Source organism: Sabethes cyaneus, chromosome 1, assembly GCF_943734655.1.
Source record: "Sabethes cyaneus chromosome 1, idSabCyanKW18_F2, whole genome shotgun sequence".
Lineage (NCBI taxonomy): Eukaryota > Metazoa > Arthropoda > Insecta > Diptera > Culicidae > Sabethes > Sabethes cyaneus.
The window spans coordinates 134,605,648-134,626,344 of record NC_071353.1 but is presented as its reverse complement, the minus strand read 5'-3'; the positions used below and the strand labels follow the sequence as shown (position 1 = coordinate 134,626,344).

Here is a 20,697-nt window from a genome sequence, read left to right as displayed (position 1 = left end):
CACCCTCGAATTGGCTCACGAAGGTCATCCGGGAATATCGCTGATGAAGCAGAGATTACGCGCAAAGGTGTGGTGGCCAAAATTAGACGCACAGGTTGAGAAATTTGTTAAGAACTGCCGAGGATGTATGTTAGTAGCAGCACCGGCAGCGCCTGAACCTTTGAAGCGACGAGAATTGCCATCTGAACCATGGCAACATGTGGCTATTGATTACCTGGGTCCTCTTCCATCTGGCCATTATCTGTTGGTAGTGGTTGATTATTTCAGCCGGTATATTGAAGTGGAAATTTTAAAGAAGATAGACTCTAGTGAGACAATAAAGCGATTGGTCACCATTTTTGCACGGTTTGGTCTACCTGTGTCCATCACATCAGACAACGGTCCACAATTCACTAGCGAGGAATTTCGCGACTATTGTCAATCGAACAATATAATGTTAATCAAAACAATTCCGTATTGGCCGCAGCAAAATGGAGAAGTGGAGCGGCAAAATAGGTCAATACTGAAGAGGCTATCCATAAGTCAAGCTACAAAGGCGGACTGGGTGAGTGAACTACACAAATATTTACTAATGTATAGGTCAACTCCACATTCAACAACCGGGAAAACACCATCCGAAATGCTTTTCGGTTATAACATCCGTGATAAACTGCCATCCATCACTCAGCCAAAAGACGTCGATGAAGAGACAGCAGATCGAGATAAAGAAAAAAAAAGAAAAAGGAAGACTATATGCCGATGAGCGACGAAATGCCAAGCCAAGTTCTATATCTGTGGGGGACAAGGTTTTAGTGAAAAAAATGTCAAAACCCAACAAACTTACACCGAACTTTGAACCAGAAGTTTTTCAAGTTGTTGAACGGAAAGGCGGGGATGTCCAAGTACTATCAAAGGAATCTGGAATAACCTATCGTAGACACGTGTCACATTTGCAACGGATCAACGACGCAGAATTGGGCATGAATGAAAATAACCTATCACCAGTGAGCGCATCATGTGACGAAAGCAGAAAAAGGCAAGCTGAACGTGATGATGAATCTGACCATGAATCCAGAACTAAGCGTGTAGTTCGTCAACCATCGTACTTGCAAGATTATGTGTAGTATAAACTAGTTAAAAAAAAAAAAAAAAATTTAAAAAAAATTAAAAAGGAAGTAATTGTAGTATCGTAACCATCGCAATACTAGTAGCGTCGTAACCATCGCAATATTAGCAACATGGTATCTATCGCAACATTGTTATATTATACAAACTGAAAATATATCTCATTAGTATATCAGAGGCCGACCGACACAGAAGCAAGAGTATTTCGTTCCTGTGTTCCTTTGCTCCCTGTGTCCTATACTACAAGCCGAAATGCTCAAAGCTGACCCATCTTTGTCAGCCCAGATGATGCATCAGCTTTTCAGCAATATATGGGAAACCGCAACTTTTCCGGTGGGCTGGATGCAGGACATATTGGTCAAAGTCCCTAAGAAAGGAGACCTAACTGAATGCGGTAACTGGCGTTGCATCGGGCTGGTACCGATTGGCCGAAACACAAATGGCCGAATGGCCGAAATCCAAATGGCCAAATTTCAACAACAGTCACAGAAGGCCGAATCATGAAAGGCCGAATCACGAATGGCCGAATCACGAAAGGCCGAATTTTTTCGGAATGCCTAAATAACTATTGAATACAAACATAAATTGGTATGCATTGGTATGTTAACTACTAACTTTAATCAAACAAAAAACAAAATAAGCAACACAACTATTTACTAATAGGGTAAAGACAGCCACGTAGCCAGAGGTGGGGGCCAGGAGCCCTATCTTAGCTCCTAATACATTATATGCATATCTTACTGCTTAAAAATATAATACATCACAATACATTTAATGTATTGTAATTCTAAACGCAAAAATATGCATATAAAACAGTTAATATCAAAATTGGCCCCCCCCTTCTGGCTACGTGGCTGGGTATAGATGATTGAAAGTTCTTTCTTCCCCTAAACGCAAATGCGAGACCTATTTACCGTGTCAGTAGCAAATGTTTCCTAGATGATTCGGGGCGAGACGGCCGTAGGCCGCGAGAGTGCGCCGGGGACCCGCCGTCGGGAGCGCCGGCCATTGCGGGGGGGGGGGGGGGGGGCTGCCCACTACTATGTAGGTGCATGCATTTTCCTAGGTTTACTGACTAGTAGGGATTATCCCTTAGTTAAGTCCGAACGAGCGGCAGCGAGTAAGGACAGCGTGTACCCAACGTTTGTTCAGGTTGAAGACCATCAATATTTTCGGCCATTCGTGTTTCGGACTTTTGTGATTCGGCCATTCGTGATTCGGCCATTAGGTATATTATGTCATTTATTATTTCGGCCATTTGTGTTTCGGCCATTCGTAGGTAATCCGTTGCATCACGTTGCTCTGTATTACTGTCAAAGTACTCTGTAAGATAATCCTCAACCGGATCCAGGAGAAAATCAACGCTACTCTCCGGCGGCAGCAAGCTGGATTCCGTGCTGGCCGATCATGTGTAGACCATATCACAACGCTCCGCATTATATTGGAGCAGATCAACGAATTCCAGGACTCTCTTCTGCTGGTGTTCGTTGACTTCGAAAAGGCGTTGGACCGCCTCAACCACGAAAACATCTGGGGCGCACTTAGGCGTAGAGGAGTTCCAGATAAGCCAGTCCATCTCATCGAGGCTCAGTATGAGGCGTTCTCGTGCAAGGTTTTGCACGACGGTGTCTTGTCCGATCGTGTAAGGGTTACTACTGGCGTGAGACAGGGCTGCATTTTATCACCGCTTCTGTTTCTCATCGTTATGGATGAGATATTAGTTGGGGCAATTGACAGTAGACCAAATCGAGGATGGCCTTGCATTCCTCTAACGATGGAGCAGCTAAATGACCTCGACCTAGCCGACGACATTGTCTTGCTCGTACAACACCGAAATGATATGCAGAGCAAGTTAGATGACCTCTCCGTGAGCTCCCAGGCAGCAGGTCTCACAGTCAATGTAGCGAAAACTAAGTCTATGGTAGTGAACACTGACAATTCCACCAACTTCATTGTAGCGGGACAACAAGCTGAGCAGGTAGACGCCTTTCAATATCTTGGTAGCCAAACAACGCCCGATGGTGGTACCAAGACTGATATAGCCACACGGATCAGGAAGGCCAGGGCTGCCTTTGCAGGTCTGCGAAACATTTGGCGCTCAAACCAGGTCACTCTACGTACGAAAACCCGAATCTTTAATTCAAACTTTAAATCCGTACTGCTGTATGCCTGCGAAATGTTATGCGTCTCAGCGGAGACAACGCAAAAACTGCAGGTATTCATTAACCGGTGCCTGCGATACATCATTCGTGTCTGGTGGGCTGACAACTGGATATCCAATGAGGAACTTCATCGTCGGTGTCATCAATGGCCGATAGCCATAGAAATTCGTGAACGTAGGTGGAAGTGGGTCTGATGCACCTTGAGGAAAGGAGCGAACGAGGCTTGCAGAGAAGCACTCGACTGGAATCCACAAGGACAGCGTAGAAGAAGCAGACCCAGAGGCTCATGGCGACGGAGCTTAGCCAACGACATCCGTGTTGTAGACGAGAACCTGTCCTGGCGACAGGTAAAAGCCATGGCGGGTAACAGTCAGCAGTGGAGATCTCTGATTTCATCCTGATTTGCTCTGCCGGACTGGCGGACATGGACACATAAGTAAGTAAGTAAGATACTTAACCGAATTATCCTCCATGGCAATGCTTAGACAGGTTTTCCAAGCTCATTTTTCCTCTCCATCGCTTGCTGGCATTCCCCGTCAAACCAACCATTTCATGCACTTGTGGTTACTTCACCTAGCACCGCGTTTGCGGCCTCATTGATGGCCCGGTGTATTCTAGAACTGTTTTCTAGTTGCAAAAACGTGCTCGAAGCAGTTAGTAGGTTAACAACTATAATTTATTACTAAATATTGCACAATGAAACTGATCGGTCACTCCCAACCCAGTTGATGAGTTTAAATAAATACATACAAAACTTTAAACGTTAATTATTTAAATGGTTTAATGTACCAAACATACATAAAAATTAAATTCAACCAAAAAATTCTGCAGTTTGTACTCAAAACGATATAAACGTATCTTATGCTACCCTCTGCGATTACGATTTGCATCAAAGTAAATTAGATTGACTGTCCTTGCGTTCCTTATCTTTCTCCGCAGTTGTTTTCTTGTTTTTTACACCGTACACGTATATGTGAAAGTGAAAACCCTTGCCATACTGTCCAGCCACATCGATTTTGGCCCAGTTAGATCCCATAGAATTGTACGTCGGAACGCCTCCAGAACCGTCTCGAATCTGATCTATCGCTCGTACACAGGTAATATTCACCGGTGCATCGATGTATATCTGCAAACCACAGGGCAATGCAATCAATTTTGATTACTGCGCAGTCGAAGTGAAACAGCATTTACCTCCAGCGTTCCATTCAGTGTACTCGGTCCGGAATTCTCAATCAGCGTATTATCGAAATAGATCAATTCACCCGGTTCAGAGCAGTCTCCAAACTCTAAATCATTACCCGGAACCGGAACAAACTTTTTCGTCGTTACATCAATCCACACATAATCATTGTTCATTCGGCCACTTTCAATAAAAGCCGCCACTTCATTGCGAGTCTCGGGTTGTTTGTTGTTGCCAGCACTACTAGTGACGGTTACTTGACGTTTAGTGACGTGTTTCGACGCATGCTGAATTTCTTCCTGATCTAAGATCGGCACAGACAGACTGCACTGGAGAAATAGCGTGACGTAACAAAGCGTGTACAGCAACCGACAGAGAAACGTCATAGTTGATAGTTGTCCACTCAACACACTCGACCAACGACAGTACGTTCTAACTGAACAAATTCGTCTGCTCAACTGATCTTTACCAACATCTAACCGAGAGAAAATACAGCCAGTCGAGAGAACTTAACGAAAAGACCGCGCTGACGGTAATAAAATTCTATTCCATACTTTCATTACGCGTAAACGTGGTGATCCTCACTTCCTCGGCGCACTTATGAAACGTTTCCACCGAAACAATGAAGGCTAGTCGCGAAAACATAGAGAAAGCTGAGCTGAGCTGATAATGCGCAGGACGCGCTCATGACCGATTGGGCAATTTAAAACCGACGAGTGACGACAACGACGGCCGAATGTTTCCGAACCTCATATCAAGCGGCTGGGATCTCTTCGCTAAGCCAATCCCGGACGTTCCAAGAATTGTTGACAACCGTGTCGCGTACATACATATGGATGTGACATATAATAAATCATTTTAATAGCAATACTTCCAGAGTGGTTTCGTCAAAATAGCAGTCGCCACGACGATTTCTATTCAAGATTATATGCCATTGAGTCTGCTCTCTTCAACGATGCGATCATGGCAATAATAGTAATAATAATAATAACAAAAATAATAATAAATAGGCCGGCACCTCGCTTCCTACCACGTTTCCTAACGTGTTGAAATCGCTAATCAGCGAGTAACAATTATGTTCCGAGTTCTGTCGTGCCCTTTGACACATCCGAACCGTCGTTGAATTCCGTTTTCAGTACCGCATGGATCCACCTTAGGAAAGATCCGACACGTACGTACACCCCGGGAAGTCCTTCACTGTCGATTTTCGACTAAAAACAGTTTAAAACAAATTTTAAACAATCAACACTATCGTGCCAACAAACCCACCTTAGCTAGTGCATACGAGTTCAGCCCGACCACATGATACCGCCCACCAAGCTTAACCATCAGCGGACCGCCAAGATCTCCCGTACAATTGTCTCCAGTTTCATCCCAAGCGCAAAATTCTTTCGTACCAAGTTCGGCCTTGTGCCGCTGGAACAGAATTTGACAATCCGTCTGAGCCAGTGACGTAACGGCCACCAACTTGCTAGTCGTATTTACCCGATTAAGTTCGGATTTTACCTTCCGACACACATGAAAGTACAGTTCGGTGTAGTTGTACCGATCGGAAGTCGGCAGGCACACCGGCCGAATTTTGTCGGTAGAATTCACCCGCTCGGCCAACCGAATCACGGCGATGTCCTTTTTCTCGTGCAAAAACACATTTTTAATCGGCAGCGAAAGGACGTCTTGTTTTTTCGCCCTGGTCTTCTTACCACCTTCCGAAAAGGCCCACGTTGGCGTATCACCAAGTCGGATTCCCGTCACCACCCAGAAAGGATACGAATTGTGTATGCTGGAAATAGTCGTCAAAACGTGCCGATCGTCAATAAGGACCCCCTTGCTAAGCGTCTTTTTGTGTAAATCGCCTTCCTTGGGATTCGTATGCTCCAGTATGGCAATCCATGGAATGTCATCTCCATTTAGCTCACCACACCCAGGAGCCGAAAGTTTTCGCAGTTTCCCCTTTAACGTAGTAGGCGTGTGTTTCGTGGTCGATTCGGATGCTGTCCCAGTAGGCACTCCTTGGGTGGTCGGTTGAGCTGTTGTGGACCGAGTACGTTTCGGTTTCCATGGCGCTTTCGTTGACTTATTCTCTACCGGGGCTTCTGTCCCGTTTGCTTGAACCTCAGCTCCATCTGTGACAAAAGCCTCGGTGGTGGACCATATTCTCAAGTTGAATCTGCTGCGCACAAATGCGGGGCTTTTAAAACTATCGTCGTCCTCCGGTGGTGATGTGCTGTTATCCTCGGCCAGCGCTCTGAATCCTGATGGTAAAAGCTCTTTCTGAGAAAATTCCGCTTCAATGCTATCCGAATATTAGAGTTAAACTTACTGTAAGATCCGGTGAGCAGCAGTGAAACCCCTAGCAAATATAGAACACTAATTCCCATGACTGGTAAAACCGGCGAGAAGCCGCAAATAACAAAACCGATCCAAGATCAGGCACAAATGGAACTGATTAGAGTGCGCGGGATACTGCTGCTGCACGGCACTGATACTGATAGAAATTAATGCCGGTAGAGTTGACCAATCAAAACATGCTTGCCCATTCATGGTTGTGGCTGCTATCAATGGGGCAGGGATGGATTAGGTCCAAACATAAACAACAATAAAAATGTAATAAAAAACACGCACACTCGAAATGATAGCAAATTGTGCCGAAACTTTCCAAACCGAAGAAGTCGACCTTTTATAATGAACAAACAACATTACTTTCGTCTAATTGCCTAAGGTTTTACACAGAACGAAAAAATGAATCTCACATTGGACGTAAACTTAGATGCCTGTAAATTAATGAACACGTAACAAAAAGCACATATTTTTTCATTAAATAAAGCGTAAATAGCCCAAATAGTTTTCAAAGATATATTTAATGCAATAATGCAGGTAACCCACGTAACGATATCTTGTATTAGTAAATAACACGTAATTTTATATGATTTTTGTGCATGTCAAAAGATGTAAATTTACACAAGATTAACGGGTGACAACTAAAATTTTGGAATTTTTTTCTCAAGCTGTCAAAAAAAGACAAAGATACATGAAGAAGATCTGATCTACCGAAATTAAAGATACATACATTATCCATTGTTGTAAAAAAAATTAGTGTACATTTGAAAACGGTCCGTAATCGGCTGTTTGACGAAGCTTTCGTTTGACGTCGAAACAGGAGCGTTGTGTGGCCGTCATGTCAACTTTGCGCAGAGATGATTCCTCCTCAGAAGAAAAAAAGAGAAGAGAAAAATTCAAACTGTGCTCAGTCTTCAACGCGATTTATTCTGCTCCGTTTCATTTTGGCTTTTCTTTTTCTTACTGAACGCAGTTGTATGAGCAACCACACATTGTGCTACTCATTGAGAAGCAACAGAATGTTAATACACTTTGAATACGTTGATGCGATGCGCTGACATATGACAACTACGGGAAGTTTTAACATGGGTAGTGCGTTGAGAAAAAACGACGATTGTAAATAGCGGTCTATGCCATCAGGAAAATATTAATCCGTTAATGCAGTTGAATCATGATTCTTACATTTAGTATATTCAGTTGAGTTTGGCTGCCTGTGGACGCAACTGCATCTATATGGTCGGGCATGTCACAACGGAAACAGTGCGAAAAACGTTATTTAGGTATGGCAACATCGGAATTCCCATGCATTTGCTTCTTGACGCGCACCTACAGGAAAGTCTCATTATAAACAAAGATAATTCTCCGCAAAGATTCAAAATTTAAAGATTTTTGATTGCCTTGACGCCTCTAAGTCTGTAGTTTCTGTAGGCGCACCGGTTGTTTTGTTTTCACGTTTACTGCTGTAGCTACCGAGAGGACCGGGAGCAAAACCGAAAGTCGCTCATTTAAAGAGCTCAATAAGAAGTTTTTCTGCGCGTCAGTTTTTCTCTTTAGGCTTAGTCTGTTTCTGCTTGTGCGGATTTATTGCTCATTTCTGACAGCGGTTCTGCTCATTGTGTTGAAAAAAAAGTTGCACTTTTTGCACAATAAGTGAGGAAATAACAAGCCTGACTTTGCGAATGCATCTCTTGATTCTACCAATCAACTTTTTGCAATTCGTGGTTCTCCAGTTATTTTTTTACACCAAGGAACTCAAAATCCCGAAGAAATCTTCGATTGGGCGCACTGAGACAGATATTTCGGGTCGTGGTTTTTGGGTAAAAATGGGATCGAATGGGTATCGGTCTTGATTGTGTTTTTTTGGCGTAATGCGATGATGCTCTATCCGGTTGTTGGGCATCTTAAGATAAGGTAAACAGTCGAAGCCGCAACATATTCGCTTTTTAAAGGTTGTACCGTATACTTTTTCCTGAGGTTTCTGTGGCAGTTCGTAGAAGTGTACAACGCACGGCACTCTCGATGGTTGGATGGTAAATGGTTGAATAATGCGCTCCAGAACTATCACGAAGTTCCACAGCCTCTTATTTAGCAACTCCTATCTCTACCTCCTCGTGGTACCATCCGGGATACGCTCCTTAGTGGAAATCGGACAACCGGTGGAAACTAGGGTCGTATGCGGACAGAGAAGGGGGCACTCATGCGAAGGCTGAGTGTAAACTCTCCGCCTGCAAATGACGGATCTCGGTAGAAGCATGTTCGATGAACCTGAAAATACCGAGAACCTGAGCAGAGGGTCCAAAGCCCCCAAAGGAGGATGGTTTTAATAGCTATTATCCATGGCGAAAAGTAAAAACATGAATGGATAAACCCCTAATCCAAGGTGTCATGCGACCCGTGCCGAGGGATGAATGGTGGGGGGGGGTTCTATAAATACTCAGCCTCAAACGGAGCCTGTGGAGTACCAGAGCGCCCTCCACAGTAATCAGCCCTTACCGCATCATGAGGGGCTCTGATGTGGCGGACTTTTCTTTCCCCTCAACTCGTGGGATTCTTATGGAAGACAAAATCAAAAATATAACAAGTGTGGATACGGTGGAAAACCCGTTCGCTAGAGGAGGCATCCAGCGTTCTCCACCAAGGGTGGAGAAGGATGCAACTAGGAGCGCTAGTGTGGGTGGCAAAGGCAGCGGTATGCCTACCACGCCGGACACAGCGATGAACGGCCAAGCGCTTATCAGGGCGATGGAGAAAAATAGAGACGCTGTACCTAAAGTGGTAGCAGCGTCACAGCAGCTCGAGGTAATAATCGAGTTCACGTCAGGTCGCGGAAATTTCTCCAAGGACCTGAAGCAGAGCTTGCTCATGCTTCGGAGAACCTTGAATGCAGCGACCAAAACGCACAACGACCTCGTGGCGCGTGCAGGAGAGGCTAAGAAGGTGACCGTGAAGGCGTCGAAGGCAGTACAAACGGACGCTTGCCCGTTGACGGAGTGTCGTAACGCGGCCCAGGAGGCTACGGAAGGCCCTACCAGCAGCGGTAAGGCATCCGCCAAGCGCCCGAGACAGTCCCCGGGGGATAGCACCCCTGGTGGACCGAAAAAACGTCTGATCGGTAAAAGCCCTCAGGCTAGCGGGTTGGCAGAGCTAACCGATGAACCAGCGGGAAGCTCCAAGACAGGTGGCCCGTGGACCGAGGTTAGGGCCAAGAGAAAAGGCGGAGGAGGCTCCAGTAAAAAAACTGCTCCACCTAAACCGGCAAGAAAGCGAGCGAAGAAGGGCGACGCTCTTATCCTGAAAACCGACGGGTCGAAATACTCGGAGGTTCTGAAGGCCATGAGAGGCGACGCCCTACTCAAGGATCTGGGCGCGGACGTACGGAGCATCCGCCGCTCACGCACGGGCGATATGATCCTCGAGTTAAAGAAGGACGCCACAAAGAAGAGTTCCGCATACAAGCCAATAGCGGAAGGAGTGCTCGGGGACGGAGTGAAGGTACGTGCTCTCACACCAGAAGTGACTCTCCAGCTTAAGAACCTGGACGAGATCACCGAAGTGCGTGAGGTCGTACAAGCTCTCAAAGAGCAAAGTGGAGTGGTGGTGGCAACCGAGGCGGTTCGCCTACGCAAGGGTCCGGCCGGGACCCAGGTAGCCACCATACGACTTCCGCTGATTGACGGAAACAAAGCCCTGAAAGCTGCTAGGCTAAAAGTGGGGTGGTCGGTATGCCCACTGAGCGTGTCCAAGCAGTCGGAAGCTTGCTTCCGGTGTTTCGAGCACGGACATAAAGCCTGGAACTGCAAGGGGAGCCAGTTGTGCCAGTTGTGCAGGAGATGTGGCAGTGCTGGCCATAAAGCAAAGGACTGCGCGGAGCCTTCCAAGTGCCTGATCTGCACCGGTAAACGGGACGCAAAGCACGTAACGGGAGGTCCAAGGTGCCCGGCCGGTGTGCCGGCGACTAAGCCACGTTCATAGTGCAAGTGACACAACTCAACCTGAACCACTGCAGCACAGCTCAGCAGCTGTTACACCAAGCAGTTTCTGAGTCAGCAATGGACATTGCCATAGTCTCGGATCCATATCGCGTCCCTGCCGGAAACGGCAACTGGGTCTCGGATAGGTCTGCGACGGCGGCTATATGGACAACAAGCAGGTTCCCGGTTCAGGAGGTTGTGTCAACTGCAGACGAGGGATTTGCGGTTGCCAAAGTGGGTGGAGTGTTCTACTGCAGTTGTTATGCTCCGCCGAGTTGGTCTATCGAGCAGTTTACGCGGATGGTAGACCGAGTATCAGTTGTGCTGACTGGTTTAAGGCCGGTGGTTGTGGCGGGCGACTTTAACGCTTGGGCGGTAGAGTGGGGAAGTCGTCGCACGAACCATAGGGGTCGGATTCTGCTTGAAGCTCTGGCAAAGCTTAACGTAGATCTGGCCAACGTCGGCAACACAAGTACCTTCAGTAGGAACGGCGCGGAGTCTATCATCGACGTGACTTTCGGCAGTCCTGGTCTGATAGGAGACTGGCGGGTAGATAATGGCTACACTCACAGTGACCACCAGGCGGTCCGCTATGGTGTCGGTCAGATAACGAGGCGGCAGGCGGCGAGTAGGGTCAACACTCCAACCACCCGTGGATGGAAGACATCATACTTCGATTCCGAAGTATTCGTGGAAGCGATCCGGAGAGAGTGCGGTGATCGCGGTATGCCCGATCCGAACGCTGATCATTTGGTTGAGGTACTGTCGCGAGCATGTGACGCTACCATGCCTAGGAAAGGTCGTCCTAGGTATGGCAGGTCACCGGCTTACTGGTGGACAGATGAAATTGCGGAACTCCGCGGAGCGTGCTTTCGTGCGAGGAGAATTATGCAAAGAGCTCGTTCGGATGAAAGCAGGGCTGAATGTCGAGTAGCACTCGTTGCTGCACGCGCAGCGCTTAAGAGCGGGATAAAAGCTAGTAAACGAGACTGCTTTGAAAGGTTATGTGCTAGTGCCAATGCGAACCCGTGGGGTGATGCCTACAGAGTCGTAATGGCAAAGACCAAGGGTGTGATGGCGCCCGCTGAGCAATCGCCAGAGATGCTGGAGCGGATCATCGAGGGCCTCTTTCCGCGCCACGAGCCAAGGCCCTGGCCCCAGGCCGCTGAGTCGTCCCACGGCCGACGTTCCAGTATCTCAGACCATAGCGTAGGATGGTCGGCCTCCCAGCCGAACATCCAAAGTAACGTGGGCGACGGCGGTTTGGAGGTCGGGGAGGAAGTGACGGTTACGAACGAGGAACTCATTGATATCGCTAAATCCCTAAAGGTGAGCAAGGCACCGGGGCCAGACGGTATCCCGAATATGGCCATTAAAGCGGCTATTTTAGAGGCTCCCGAATTATTCGGGGCAGTAATGAATAGATGCCTGGAAGCTGGCCACTTCCCGGACAGATGGAAGCGACAGAACCTGGTCCTATTGCCGAAGCCGGGAAAACCTCCGGGTGTCCCCTCGTCATATAGGCCGATCTGTCTACTCGATACTGCCGGCAAGGTGCTGGAGAGGGTTATCCTTAACAGACTCGTACAGTACACGGAGGGTACAAACGGTCTATCAAGGAACCAATTCGGCTTCCGAAAAGGCAAATCTACGGTGGATGCCATCTTGTCTGTCACTAAGACAGCCGAGGTGGCAATCCAGCCCAAGAGGACAGGTATTCGTTATTGCGCAGTTGTCACGCTCGACGTGAGAAATGCGTTTAATAGCGCTAGCTGGGACTCCATAGCCAGCTCGCTTCGGAACGTCCAAGTGCCGGTGTCGCTGTACAGAATTCTGGAAAATTATTTCCAGAATCGTGTGCTATGCTACAACACGGAGGAGGGTCAGAAAGGCGTTCCAATCACCTCAGGGGTTCCGCAAGGTTCCATACTGGGCCCGGTGTTATGGAACGTCATGTATGACGAGGTGTTGAAGCTAAAGTTTCCGGTAGGGGTGGCGATTGTCGGCTTTGCGGACGATATCACCTTGGAAGTCTACGGTGAATCTATCAGAGAGGTTGAGTTGACGGCTGCTCACTCTATAAGCATTGTTGAAGATTGGATGCGATCCAGGAAACTGGACCTAGCGCATCATAAAACGGAGGTTATCGTGGTTAACAACCGCAAGTCGGTGCAGCAAGCAAATATCAGTGTCGGGGACTGCACTATTTCGTCAACGCGGTTCTTAAAACTCCTTGGAGTCATGGTCGACGACAAGCTCAAGTTCGGGAGCCACGTCGACTATGCCTGCAAGAAGGCTTCCACAGCTATTTCGGCATTGTCTCGTATGATGTCTAATAGCTCTGCGGTATATGGCAGCAAGCGAAGGCTTTTAGCCAACGTGGTCCAGTCCATACTCAGGTATGGCGGGCCGGTGTGGTCATCGGCGTTAGGTACCAAAAGCTATCTAGCCAAGCTGGAAAGCACCTATCGTCTCATGTGCTTAAGAGTGGCGAGTGCGTACCGCACAGTTTCACATGACGCAATCTGCGTCTTAGCGGGTATGATGCCTATTGGTATCATCATCAGCGAGGACGTAGAGTGCTTCAACCAACGTGGAACTAGAGGCATACGGAGTACTACAAGATCGGCCTCGATGATCACATGGCAGCGGGCATGGTCTGATTCCACAAAAGGCCGGTGATGATGATGATGATGGTCCCGCCGCATACCCCCACAAAGGATTGAGCAAGACGTGATATCTATGAGATAATTATTATTATAACAATATGAACCAGTTATGCAAAAAAAAAACGAACTGGTTTTATATACAGATATAAGAAGTCAAAGTCATTTATATCCGTATGTCGCGCGCGAGGCTCAAACTTTTGTAGACTACTCTTATATTTTTTTAAAATTATAATATGAAAGAAAAAAATCCATCATCACCATCGTGGCGAACATAGTAGTTACTGTGGCATTACAAGAATAAAGAAATAAATAAATTAAGAAAAAATATGAATATAATTTCAATTACAATGAGATCATTCGTAAAAAAAACTTCGTCAGTTACAATTTTCTATTCAATGAAATAAATAAATAAATAATCCTAAAATGAAATAGTCTGTTCAATACGTCGTCAGTTATAATCTAAGTCAATAAATATTTTTAAAAAACTGATTTTACGTGTGAAATACATAGCCTCTTAAACTCTGCAAGCGTTGACGCACGTTTAATGTGTCTTGGCATCGAATTGAAAACATTTATTCCTTTATAAAATAACGAATTTTGTGAAGCACCTGACAAGAAATTTGGTGTTCTTACTTCATCCGCGTTTCTAGTATTATATCTATGATAGTCTCTTCCTCTTTCAATTCGATTACACAAATACTGAGGCAGCAAACCGTTGACTACTTTATAAATGAACACCATAGTCAGATAAACAATTCGCTGCTTCACTGACAACCATTGCAAAACGTCTAGCATTAAAACCGAGGAAGTAAATCTGTCACATCTTAAAATTAAACGCATAATTTTGTTCTGCAAGCGCTGTAGTCTCATTATTTGTGTTTCAGTGGCCAAAAATAAAATGGAAGGGCAAAAGTCTAGGTGAGGAGAGATAATTGATTTGTATAGCTGTATTTTACTCCAAACAGTTAAATCGTTTTTCAATCGGCATAAAATTCCATACTTTTTGGCTATTTTCTTGATGACATTGTCAATGTGAGCATTGAACTTTAGTTTGTCATCAATAATCACGCCTAGATATTTAATCTCCCGGACGCGTTCAATTGCCTCATTATCAATTTTAACGGAGACATTCTCATTTAACCGATTGCGCGAAATTACCATGAATTTAGTCTTAGTTATATTCAATTTCAATTGCTTATACTTCAACCATCTACCTAGAGAACGCAAATCTTCATTCAAATGTAAAACGGCTTCATGCAAATCTTTAGCTGCAATGAACAACACGGTATCGTCTGCAAAAAGGTTAATATCACAAAAACGTAAAACCCGTCGCATGTCATTTATATACATAATAAATAAAAGGGGCCCTAATACACTTCCTTGGGGCACACCAAGATTATTACACGTTGGACTAGATACAGAATCATTAAAAGCCGTCCTTTGAGTTCTGCTAGACAAATAGCTTTCAAACCATTTGAATGCAGTACTCGTAATTCCAAAGCGCTCGATTGTTCTCAACAATAAAGGCCTGGAAATTGTCTCAAAAGCGCGTTTCAGATCCAAGAAAACAGCAACTATTGTGTCTTTACGATCTAAATAGTCTTTCCATTTTGCTAACACCAAGTTCAATGCGGTTTCGCAAGAATGACCTTCTCGATAGCCCGATTGTTCCGGAATCAGCAAGGAATTACTATTTAAATATTCCAGCATCTGGTATTTAACAACAAGTTCTAATATTTTCTCTAAGGTGTGCAACATATTGATGGGACGAAACTCTTCGGCTTGGATCGTTCCAGCAACCTTTTGAATCGGAACAACCAACGATTCTTTCCACACTTGAGGTACATGTCCAGTTTGCAGAGATTCATTAATAATGTCCAACAAAGTGTGATTAATGACGTGAAAGCAATCTTGAATTACTCTAGCATTTACATTATCTACTCCAGCCGTTTTTCCTAGCGAAAAGCAAATTTTTCTAAGTTCGTCTAATGTAATTGGTTGAAAACCTTCAAATCTACAATTGCTATTTATTGGCTGTTTTATTTCATCTGGTTCATCCATCAATTCAATTGATTGATTAATTAACGAAACGCTATCGACAAAATAATTATTAAATTTGGATGCAATTGTCAATTCTGACTCTTCCAATGTGCCATTAAAAGTTATGGACCTCGGTTTACAATTGCTAGGTTTCAATAAAGTCTTAACACATAGACTTATCCCGGAACTATCCGGATGGGTCAACAGGCGTCATGGCGAAGTCAACTTCCACCTGACACAGATTCTGTCAGGGCATGGTTGTTTTAGACAGTATCTGCACAAATTTGGGCATGCGGAGTCCCCCGAGTGTCCTGAATGCGCGGACGTTGAGGAAACTGCAGAACATGCTCTCTTCATATGCCCTCGTTTCGAGGGCGTGAGAAGCAACATGATGGCAGTTAGCGGACAGGACACTACTCCGGATAACTTAGTCCAAAGGATGTGTTCTAGCTCGGACGTCTGGGGTGCGGTCAATGCGGCTGCTACCCAGATCGTACTTGAGCTACAAAACCGTTGGAAAGCCGATCAACGGCGAATAAACAGCCTAACTACCATAGTCCAGTAGTTATCTAAGAGCGTGCGTTAAGCACAATAGCCCCTCCCTGAAGTAATACCGAGAAGGTGGTTCCAGGGGGGATTGAGGCTGGAGACTCGAGTAGGGTTGTAGTGGGTCTGGATCTCCACGATCTTCACGGAATACCAAACCCCACTCCCTGAGCTGTCTTCTCAGGTGTCTGATAGCAGATTTCCCTACTCGTTAAAAAAAAAAAAAAAAAAAAAAAAACGGCACTCTCGAAATGCTTCTTGTGTCGACGTCATTTTAAGCAAAACAAGGCAAGCATAAACACAACAAAAAAATACTGACAAAAAGAGGAGAGAGAAAGCTAACACGTACATACTCTCATTTCTCTCTGAGCTCGTTTATAGTGGAGTATAGGGGCCTAAAAAAATCCAAAATTTTAGCTGTCTCCCGTTATTTCGAAATGTGTAAGAGCAGGTTTATGGTATAATCTGAAAATAACCACAATTTTCGGTAGTTTACTGCGAAATATAGAGAGAAAATCGACTTATTTTCTTTCTGTCGGATGTTATCTTCTCCGAAAAACGATGATAATTTTTTCTTTTGCAATGCTTTGTTCTGCCTCTAATGAGCTTCAATTTTGTTTCATTTATCTTTTTCTACAGGAATATTGCTTCTGGCATTCTACCAGTATTATCTAAATTTTTTCCCATGAGTTGGTTGCTTTGATGCCCGTTATCTTCGTGGCAGGTCTTCGCAGCACTTCGCTATAAATTTTGACGAAAGCTTATCTGACTTGTCCATTGCGTCCCTTCTTAAGGGACAATACTATTTCCCGTAGCCACCTATTTCATTCCGACTCATCCACGAGGAAAACCAGGTCACTTCGACCCATTTACTGCGACTTACTATTGTAGGAAGATACTCTTTTACCCAACAGCGTCAGAATTGAGAGGTTTTTTGTTGTACTTTTAAGTACGAGTTCTTTTTGATCTGCCACCATTTGCCACCTTGGGAAATATTTAGCTCGAAGTAGTACTATTTTTCATCAAAAATGCTCAATATCTCCGAAACTTCAGAAAATCACGTATGATAATGTTCTACGAAAACGTTGATTTTAGCGAGATAAACAACTTTCTAGACACGAACTATGAACACGTAAAAGTTGACCAGAATAACTGTCTTAAAGGGTTTGTCCATGAATAACGCTTTATAGATAATTTCCATGAAGAGATACAAGTATGGTATCTTTGACAAAGTTGTTTGCATTGATATTTACTACAACTTTGCTGAAAGTACTAAACCTGTATCTCGAATATATGAGAAAATAAATTTCGTATCCCACTTTCAACAGAATTAATCACCCAAAGATTTCTCTCACAATAAGGGTCGCAGTGGTCCAAGGTCCCCAACAAGGAAAAAAAGGGGATTGTTATACCAAGAAATGTTCCTAAAGTCAATATATGCGAAAAACTTCACGTATCGGCGCTATATCAAACGATCACGTATTTCGCTGTTTGGACCACTGTGCAGTGTTGCGAAACCCGCACTTGTGTGGGTTAATTTTGCCACACACGTTTACTCGTTCTAATGAACACGCCGGCATAAGCATTCCTTTCGAACTCCCGCTCTTATTTATTCATGCACTACAATGACTTTTGCAAGTGTACATTTAGCTAACTGCCACGGTCGTCGCACTCGCACGTCATTGCAGCCTGAGCAACTAATACCCATAACTCGCGAGGACTCGCACTCCCACCCGCGTGTAGAATCGAGGGCGTAAGATGAAGAAGAAAACCAAAAGTAATGCAAAATCAGTATACCCAGTGTATGGGTAGCTGGTTGCTCACGAGTTGTTTGCCTCGTGAGTGGTTATGCAGAAGGACGCTACAAGACTGTGCGTTTGCGAGTGTGTAGATAGTAAAATGTCTGCACACAGCAACGCCGGCTGTTTTTCGTTTGTTCTGGGGGCGCCATTTTGAGAATTTGCGTGGAGCGACAAATTAGCTAGCGCCGGCCCTGACAATAAAATATTATAAAATGGGGAAATCCAATATGATATATGTGTGATGAAGTACCACGTCTGTGGTACTTCTTGTGTTCTAAAATGATCGAAAATCCCCTCGCTGTTTGTATTTACAATCTCGCTGTCTATCTTTAAATATTACTAGATTTACTGAACAAAACCGAATGAAAGATTGCATTCAATTTACTAATTGTCTGTAGCTAAATGAGAATATAAATCATGCAATGAATTACTCGTTTTGTCTACAAGCTTTTATCAAAATGTTATGCTATAAACCTGTAAATATAGGTGAGTGTACACCAATTAATTCCTGCAGTAAAACTAGCTAACCGGAGTAAAAATTATTTTTGGACTTTTTCACATAACTTCATCGTACCTTCTGTTTTGTTGTGGATTCTTTCCGTTACTTCAAGTGTTTACTGAAAACCACTAAAAATCAAAAGCCACACTGGAATAAGCAAATCAGAAGCTTCTTACACAGTAACAACTTTATTTAAAAAAACGATCGATGGACAAATGAGTATCCTACAAATGTAAAACGCGTTTGCACGAACGAACGTCGAACGTTAGCTTGCCATTCGTTCGTTCGGTTACGGCTGCTCAACTTCCTTCGCTCCGGATGGAATCGGTGGTGGCGGCACGTCCGGAATGGCTCTGTTTTTGTTGGCATTATTCTTAATACTTTCGTCAAGCTCTTCCGCTGCAGCAGCCTCGGCCTCTGCTGCCGCTGCCGCTGCCACCGCCGCCGCCGGTGGTGGTTCCGGTTTGTTTTCATCGGAATTGGCTATCTCTTCCGGTGCTGGAAGCGGAACGACGGCCGGTACGGGTGGTAAAGGTGGAGGAATGGGCGTACCGCCGATCGGACCGCCGATCGGACCACCGTTCGGCAGGTTCGGTTTGATGGGATCTTGCAGTTGCTGTTCGCGACCGTCACGGTTGAACTGCTGAGGATCTACTGCGTTGTTGATGGGTGCGTTTGGTGGCACATTCTGGCTGAAGTAGGGATTCGGTTGGCTTAGCTGGGGGAAATAACCGAACGGTGGTAGGATCGATTGGTACTGCGTAGGGTTGTAGTTGCCGAAAGAGTCGTACAGGACTGGGAAGTTGTAGGGGTAGTTTTGTAGATTGAAAGCGGGGGGGCTTTGCAGTTGACCGTTGTTGTTGTAGGCAGCTACGGGAATTAGACTGGGCGGATAACCAAACTCGTTTAGTTGGAGGGGATTTTTCGAATCTACTGGACGCCCTTCGTAGTTCGGTCGAGGACCTTCCGGTGCTTTAGGGGCAATGCTGTTGTTTGGATCGGGGATTATTTCCGGCACTGGTGGTTCACGCAGTGGTAGGTTTTTCTCCGGGAAGGGTTTGGCGCCTGGAAGAGTCTCTATTGGGGTATCTTGAAGTTGTGGTTCCTTGAAAAAATAGGGGTGGATATTAATCGAATATTGACTCTGCAAAAGAGAATGGCACTTACCGGTTCACGTCCGACAAAGAATGAGTTTCTACCCTGCACTTGGGCGGCACTTGCACCTGTGGACGTCGGTTGCGGCTGGTAAAAGCCTGGGTACGCGTTGAACGCATTGTACAGCCCAAATGGTCCGAAAGCGCCGAACGGATAGCTCAGCCCCGCTTCGTGAACCACCGGTTGAACCACAGGATAGGCACGGCTCGGTGTCAAATTCTCATCGGTCGTTATCACCGCGTTGTAAACTTTCGGTGTCCTCAGCAAACCGCCAAGCGTTGGGACCACGCAGAACGTTGACACCAGTAGGACAAGTTTCGCCACCTGTGTGTGAAGGGAGGGAGCAAATTGTACAAAAGCGAACATGAAAAACATGGTTAGTGAAGGTAAATAGGTAATAAATCACAGTGCGGTTTTGCAAAAGCGATCGTTACCCGTCTTGGGCTGAACGAATGAACCAGCGCCAGCCGGAGGTCCCACCAAAGTGATCGATTGACTGTGCGCCAGCGGAGATTTAATTGCATCTGGCTGCGATAAGTCATTCGGCGTGATTAGAAACGCTGAGCGGGGCTGTCCAGCTGGGTCGATGAAATGTGATTTGACCAGTAAGATTTTACGTTCTGATCTAATGGAAGTATTCGTATGCTTTGGCGGGTAATTGCTTGATCGACACGAGCACGATCAAGGTCAGCAAGTCTGCGGCGGCGGCCGCGAAGGGTGCCAATTGAAGCGGTTATCGGCGCTGTACCGACAGTCGGTGTACTGAAGACTTTTGTACTTATTCGATTGCTGTAAGGGCTGGCTACACACTATGCCTCTGGGCGGTGACCTGATCTGCATGCGAAGCACGTGACCACGTGAAGGTTAGCCACCCGAGTGTTGTACCAGTTTTTAGTAACAACATGATGGAAATTTATCGATCTTTTAATTATTATGTTTTATTTCAATTTTAAAATGTTTCATGCATCACACACCGTAGTTGAAAAGTCCCCTCAGGGGAACGGCCACTTGGAAAGGCTTCACTTGCGTTACACATTCTAGCTGCTGTTGTTGGTTTCAAAAAGTTGGCGATTTCCCAACACGTGCACCGCCAATCAGGTCGTGGTAGAAATGCACCGTTCCAGTACCAAGCAGCAGACCATTTTCCAAGTGTCATCATGCATGCCCGAACAGTAACCGACCGTAGGGGCCACTAATGGTGGTCGGAATGATGTCTCAAGTGGCACCGTCGC

General features: G+C 45.5%; 3 protein-coding genes across 3 annotated transcripts; all 3 read right to left on the bottom strand.

The window, feature by feature from the left end:
* Positions 1–4,097: 4,097 nt before the first annotated feature.
* Positions 4,098–4,904, bottom strand: LOC128732614 (uncharacterized). Its single transcript, XM_053825898.1, has 2 exons — positions 4,458–4,904; positions 4,098–4,392 (listed from the first exon to the last, which is right to left on the bottom strand). Exons 1-2 carry the CDS (start codon positions 4,830–4,832, stop codon positions 4,156–4,158), a joined length of 612 nt encoding a protein of 203 aa, XP_053681873.1. The 5' UTR covers positions 4,833–4,904; the 3' UTR covers positions 4,098–4,155.
* Positions 4,905–5,417: 513 nt separating this feature from the next.
* Positions 5,418–6,865, bottom strand: LOC128732529 (melanization protease 1-like). Its single transcript, XM_053825795.1, has 3 exons — positions 6,767–6,865; positions 5,716–6,698; positions 5,418–5,657 (listed from the first exon to the last, which is right to left on the bottom strand). The coding sequence occupies exons 1-3, from the start codon at positions 6,822–6,824 to the stop codon at positions 5,520–5,522; spliced, it is 1,179 nt and encodes a 392-aa protein (XP_053681770.1). The 5' UTR covers positions 6,825–6,865; the 3' UTR covers positions 5,418–5,519.
* An 11,734-nt stretch (positions 6,866–18,599) lies between these two features.
* On the bottom strand, positions 18,600–19,840 carry LOC128746261 (synaptojanin-1). The gene is made up of 3 exons (XM_053843310.1): positions 19,478–19,840; positions 18,890–19,415; positions 18,600–18,808 (listed from the first exon to the last, which is right to left on the bottom strand). The coding sequence occupies exons 1-3, from the start codon at positions 19,838–19,840 to the stop codon at positions 18,600–18,602; spliced, it is 1,098 nt and encodes a 365-aa protein (XP_053699285.1).
* Positions 19,841–20,697: the final 857 nt, after the last annotated feature.